Below are 6,675 nucleotides of genomic sequence, written 5' to 3' on the forward strand. Positions count from 1 at the left end.
CCCAGCTCCAGGTTGAGCTGTTGTTCAGCATCTTAGCTGTGGAGGGCAGTGTCACTGGCCCTCGTATGTGGGATCCGAACCGGGGCCCTCTGGCATCCCAAGTGAGAAGAATGTCTTTATTCTAATTGCTAGTAACCCCCCTGACAGCTGCCCCTGTTGATTGAGGCTGGACTCCCATCAAACTAGACCTCTCTATAAAACTGTATAACTAACTATACAGGTGTAGTTTGTCAAACTACAATTATTAAAATTATTAAGGATGTTCACATTTAGTACCTCATTTAAATCTCACAGCCCAGTGAGGCAGGTATTGCTCCCTATGACACAAAAGGAAACTAAGGCCCATAGAAGGTAATTGAATTATCAGAGATGGCTTTGACACTTTGGCCTGTACTGTTTAATAGAATATTGGCAGTGATGGAAACATTTTACATTTGTACTGTCCAGTATGGTAGCCTGTAGCCTCCTGTGGCTACTGAGCTTATGCAGCCTGGCTGGTGTGACTCAGGAACTGCATTTTTTATTTTATTTAATTTAAACTTTAAATAGCCACACATGGCTACTGACTATTGCATCAGGTAGCACAGTCCTAGACCACAGTCGCGGGGCTGGGTCATGAAACCACATTCTACAAATTCAGTGTATTTTTTTTTTACTCTGTCACTCTAAGGAATAAGAGAACACAGATTATGGGAACAATTAGCGCTTCAACATTGTTCAATATTACAGAATTACACTTAATGATTTCGGCATAGAGTAAAAATAATTATGTTGGGAGAGGGTTGCTTCTGCATTAGAGGAATCTTTTCAGCTAACTATTAGTCAGCCCAGTCCATGTTCCTCACCTTATCGCTACTCCGTCTGGGAGTGGAGCCGTGGATGAGTGTGTCTGCTCCAGGTCCACATGGTGCTGGGTCCAGAGGGTAGACCAGAAGCCCAAAATCCAAGCTTGTCTTCAAAAGCTTACACTCTGATTTAGGAGACGTGGCTGTTTCCGTGAATTGATTGAAACAATACACCACGGTTCTAAACTGTATGTCACAGTCTCTAAGGCTTTACAGTTTAGGAATAGAGGTCAGGGGGCTTTGGAATTGTTGATGAAAGCTCTGTGCGATTTATCGTATAGGCTTAAAGAGAAGGTGTGATTATAAAATTAAGGTTAACGGTGAGGCCTTTCCGTGTAGGACAACCCCAGGAATAAATGGGGGTGGGCACTGGACGCTGTCAGCATGGGAGACTCACCTCCCTCATGCTGGGGGTACCTTCTGGGGAGCAGGGAATATAAAGTACTGTTCTTGGATGCCTGGAGGCAGCGTGGGCTCAGAAACACTGTAGATGTTCAAAGGTTGAGTGCACTGAGCTGCACTAGAGGACACTCCCCTTGCCTGAATAGGGCAGGGCTCATGTGAGAACGAGTGGTCTTGCACTGTGGAAAGCGTTCCTCCAGTTCACTGAGACCAGTGCTTTTATATCCAGCATTCAGTGAACATTTCTGGAGCAGTGGTGGCCCCATGTGCTTATCGTTAGACATGGTGGCTCTTTCACAAGTTCCCATGTAAGGCTCTTCTCTCATGCCTTCATACCTTAGATCCAGGAGCTGCTGGCTGGGGACCTAGAAACAGGGCTGTTTTCACCAGATTAACACTCAATCTGGAGCCCACTCAGGTTTCCCTCACCGATGCAATAACTACAAAGCTCACCTTTAGTGATTCTGCACAATTTTATGGTTATGTTTGGTAATAACTTCACCTCAGCTTCTTTTTGCTACTTTTTCTTCTTCTTCTCATATTGGGCATGCATGTTTTAAAGCTGCCTGATTGATGCAAATGAGTACAAATAAATGAGGTGTATCGTTATTACTAGCTGCTGAGAATACGGTGATGACTAAGACACATTCTGATCCGTGGTGAGAAACAGATTAGTAAGCAAATCATTCTAGTGCAAGGTTAAAGGCTGTAAGCACTTAGTTGTCACACATGGGCTGAGAAGAGCCAATAGGATTTTCTTCATATTGGATGAAGGGGTCTGGTGATCAGAGAAGAGACAGGATGATCAGGATACATTGGGCTGTCGGAAAAGCCATGACGCATTTTTGCAATGGAAAACAGAAAACATACGTTGTGACTTTTCTGACAACCCAATAGAAAGTGGAAGAGAACTAATGCATACTGAGTAGCTGTTACATATTGGGTGCTCAGTGAATTCCTGGAAGCTTGGATGGATACACAGTGCCCTCATAAATATTCACTTATATAGATAGATAGATAGATAGAGAGAGAGAGAGAGAGAGAGAGAGAGAGAGAGAGGGAGGGAGAGAGGGAGAGAGAGAGAGGGAGGAGAGGAGAGGGAGGGAGGGAGGGAGAGAGGGAGAGAGAGATGGGAAGGGAGGTTTTATGTGCTACGGGGAGTATCCAGAAGTGAGNCCCAGGCGCGCCCCCGCGCGCCCGTCCCCGCCTGGAAGCGCCGCTGAAGATGGCGAGCCCGGCGCCTGCGATGCGCGCCGAGGAAGGATGCCCGGCTGGGGCCGCGGGGGAGCAGGCGCCGCCGCCCCGGGCTCCCCTCGAGGAGCAGGAGGAAGGGGCGCCGGCGGCGGGGGCCGCGGGGCGGCAGGTGGAGGAGGCCGCCGGCGGGGTGGCCGCCGCGGTGACCTGGCTGCTGGGGGAGCCCGTGCTGTGGCTGGGCTGCCGCGCCGACGAGCTCCTGAGCTGGAAGAGGCCGCTGAGCAGCGTGCTCGGCTTCGTCGGGGCCAACCTGCTGTTCTGGTAAGAGCTGGGGGTGGGGGTGGGGGTGGGGGAGCGCCCGGGAGGGCAGGTGACCTTGGGGTGCCCGGGGCCTGGGGTGGATAGTGCGCGCTGGACACTGCGGAGGAGGCAGTGCCAGCCCTGCCCCGCTTTCTCGGCCCCCTTTTCTCGAACAGGTAGACAGACACCCCCTTCAACTTTCCTCCAGACACTCTTCCCTGTAAACAGTTGTCATCCTCCGTGTGCGTATCCAGCCTCACAGGCGAGGTTCGGCTGGCCCGCCTGCACCTGTACCTTACAGGTGTGCCCAGCTTGCTCTGAAAATTCGGCTTTTTGCTTTCTAAAACTCGCAGGTCTTGACCTGCTCCCCCAAAGCATGCCCGAGCAACCGTGCTTGAACTTGTATTTGTTCTTGCACCCTCAGCAGGCATATCAGAACCAGCTTCGGTACACGCTCAAGAGTGCACCGCCTCCATCAACCACCTGAGATGGCACTGAATGACTTGTTTTTCTGTTCTCTGGAGGATTGGGTTTACTGTCTTTACTGCATAATGAGAAAACAGGCAAACGAGTGGATTATGTACATCACCCCCCCCCGAGGTGTGCACAGTGTGGAAAACAGTCATATTTTTAGGTGAAGTACAGAGAGAATACATAGGGACTTTCTCTGACAAGCCCCTGATCAACAGGTTTGTCTCTCCAAAGAGTCCTTCACCTGTAAGGACAGGGGAAGTGTCTGGCTCCTTCATTGAAGGACATGCCCTGTCATCTGCTACCAGTCTGGTGGAGGGCGGAGAAAAACAGTCTTTGTTTGCAACCGTGTCCCCATAACAAGCATGACCCACACGGTGCACATTAAACAGAGCTTAGGCAACAGATGCCCTGCTGTAGGACAAATTTCTTAACCTTACAGTTAGGAAACCAATAAATAAATGCACAAGACATACACAACCTGCTGTTTTCTAGGTTAATTTGAGCAATTCAAAGATTTTTTTTTTAAATAAAAAACCAAATCTGTGCTAGTCCTAGTTTTCTCTAAAAACTGGCTGTATCTTATCAGGGCCCCTGAATGCGAACTAACTTTACTTTGGGTATCTTAGATCTTTGTGTTCCTAGAGATTATTCCAGATTTCTCTGTCCTGTTATGAAGTTACTCGTATATTGTATTATGCTCGATTGGGCAATAGTTCAATTGTCTTAAGGCTGTGTCTCAATCATTTTGCCAATGAGGGACATATTGTTTAAAATCTCTTTCTTAAATACTTTTTTTAAAAAAATTTTTTATTGGGGAACAGTGTGTTTTTGCAAGACCCATCAGCTCCAAGTCAAGTAGTTGTTTCAATCTAGCTGTTGAGAGGGCAGCTTCATTGGCCCATGTGGGAATTGAACTGACAACCTTGGTGTTATGAGCACTGAGCTCTAACCAACTAAGCTAACCGGCTGCCCTAAATTTTACTTATTAATGTTACCAGTTTCCTGTGTCTTTCTAGGTAGTGCACATTTCAGGACATACACACTATTCTATGCAAATTGTAAAATACTGTCAGGGCCTTTCCTCATCTTAGTGTATCTTGGAAATCACATCCATGCCCTTTTTCAGCGGCATTGAATTCCATTGTAAGATTGTCACAAATTATATAACCTGTGTCCTAGTGGTGGACTAAGCTTTCCTAACATTTGCTATTTCAGTGTTATATTGTAGCTAATGGCTTTGTACATGCATTATTTTACACATATGCAAGTCTTTCTGTAGAATTCCTAGAAGTGGAATTGCTGGATCACAGGGGATGTGCACTTGTGATTTTGATGGATATTACTAAACTGTTGCACTTCCCTGGAGTTCTACCAACTTATACTCCAACCAGCAATGTGTGTGACAGCCTGTTTCACTATACCCTTGCCACGAGCATTTTATCAAACTTGTTGATCTTGTAAATCTGATAGGTGAAAAGGGGTATCCTATTGTGGTTTTAATTTTTATTTCTCTGGGGTTGAGCATCTTTTCCTGTGTTCGAGAGCCATTATAATTATCTTTTCTTTGCATTACCTGTTTATAGATTTTATCTATGTTTCTATTAATAGTTGAGCCATTGGGCTTTTTCCTATTGATTTGTAGGAACTCTTTTTATATTAAGAACCCTAGCCTAATTTCTGTAATATGAGTTGCAAACATTCTTCTATAACGTAGTCTTAATAACCTCTATTGAAAAGAATTATTTTTGCATAAAATAATTGAAGGCCTATTTGACATTATTCAGGAGTGATGTCTTCCATTCTTTTTTTTTTTTTAATGAGTCTTATGGGGAGGCAAACAATGATCAGGTCGTCAATCCAGTTATAGCTTTCTTCTTATTTGTTTTATATCTTCTTCCATTTGCAGTATCTACAGTCCATGTATGTATTTTCTCTGACAGAAAGATAATAGTGTGTTTTATTTTTAGTTCTGAAATATTTGTTAGTTGGAATTTATGACCCATTTATTAATTTCATTAAAAATTTGAACACCCCCCCCCCGCCTTTGTTGCTTCTTGGGTTAAAACACTTTTAGAGGACATTGTTTTCCTTAAATGGCATACGTCTTATCAAGTAATCTTAAATTATGTGATACTCTAACATTCTGTGTCCCAGGAACTCTAAAGCTGTCTATGTTTTATGAGAAAAACAAAAAGATTAATGTTAGAAATAAGGGGAAACCCAAATCTTGTCTTAAGCAATAGTGATGATGTATTCGCTTTAATTGGTGTTATTTCATTTTTTGGAAATTAACTTTTTAAACATAATAGTTTTGGAATGATTTAGTATCTGGTACCAGCAGTAGCTTTCAGGATGTTGAGTTTGAGTTCAAAAGCTCGACCATTTGTTACCCACCCATTATGTGTAAGATTTTAGCACTGCGTACTATAAAGACCAACACTGAGATGTGGTCATCACAAATGGGTGTAACTCAGGGCTGCATGAAGCTAGTGTGGTCGAAGAGTCGGAGAAAGGATAGTTTATTTTGATGCAGTTTGGAGGGAGTGGTGGCATTATGGATGGAAGAGATTGTGGGGTGTTCATAAGGAGATTATGTTCGGACCAGACCCTGATGGACAGGAATGATTGGGGTAGATGTAGTAGGTGGTCAACTGCCTTCCAGCCCTAAGGAATTGTACCTACTATTTCAACCAATATACTAACTAAACTGATGTAATGGCACATGGTCGAGGGAAGTGGGGGAACTTGAGACTGGCTGGGTGTTTCTGAAGACACATTGGGGGCAGTGGTTGCCTTGAATGTCATACTGTGTGTTTGGACTTGTTTTTTCTCTAGCAAGTGGGAACAAAAAAAATGCCTTGTAAAAATGTCCATGAATATTTTAATGGATTAGTACACTGTGATACATTTATTCCTACCATAAAGTACTATTGTAAGTGAAAATAAACTACATGGATGAGTTTTACAAATGTGGTTTTGGGCCGAAGAAGCACCCGATACATGCAGATTAATTCAGTTTTTAAAAAGGTTTAACATGTGCAAAACTAAACAGCATTGATGAGGGATATATGCCTAGGAGATGTGAAAGATGTCCTTATCCCTGAAATCAAGAGAGAGGTTGTCTCTGGGAGGAGCGAGAAGGTGTGAGCACAGAGGGGCACAGGGAAGGTTTTGGGGTGCAGGTTTTCTGACTTGGGTGGTGGTTACATGGTGTTCAACTTGTAATTATTTAAAAACTGTGCATGTATGCATTTTTATTTATTATCTCTCTATATATATTTTTTTTATTGGGGAATTCGAGAGATGGGAACAGTGCTGGAGAATTGGGGGAAGGGGAACAGACAAGTTGCTGTCTTTTTGTTCTTCAATCTAGTTGTGGAGGACATTGCTTCACTGGCCCAAGTTGGCACCATCATTGCGCTCTTCCCAGGCGAGGCAGATCAGTCACCGGCTTCTGGAT

General features: G+C 44.2%; 1 protein-coding gene across 1 annotated transcript in view; it reads left to right on the forward strand.

Annotated features, from left to right (window-relative positions):
• Positions 1 to 2,430: 2,430 nt before the first annotated feature.
• The window catches only part of RETREG1 (reticulophagy regulator 1), a 131,980-nt gene continuing 127,735 nt past the window's right edge, over positions 2,431 to 6,675 (forward strand). Inside the window, exon 1 of the mRNA XM_019646206.1 lies at positions 2,431 to 2,762. Within this exon, the coding sequence (XP_019501751.1) occupies positions 2,473 to 2,762 (290 nt within the window). The 5' untranslated portion in view covers positions 2,431 to 2,472. The remainder of the gene's footprint in view (positions 2,763 to 6,675) is intronic.

The sequence above is a fragment of the Hipposideros armiger genome, unplaced genomic scaffold, assembly GCF_001890085.2.
Source record: "Hipposideros armiger isolate ML-2016 unplaced genomic scaffold, ASM189008v1 scaffold_98, whole genome shotgun sequence".
Taxonomy (NCBI): domain Eukaryota; kingdom Metazoa; phylum Chordata; class Mammalia; order Chiroptera; family Hipposideridae; genus Hipposideros; species Hipposideros armiger.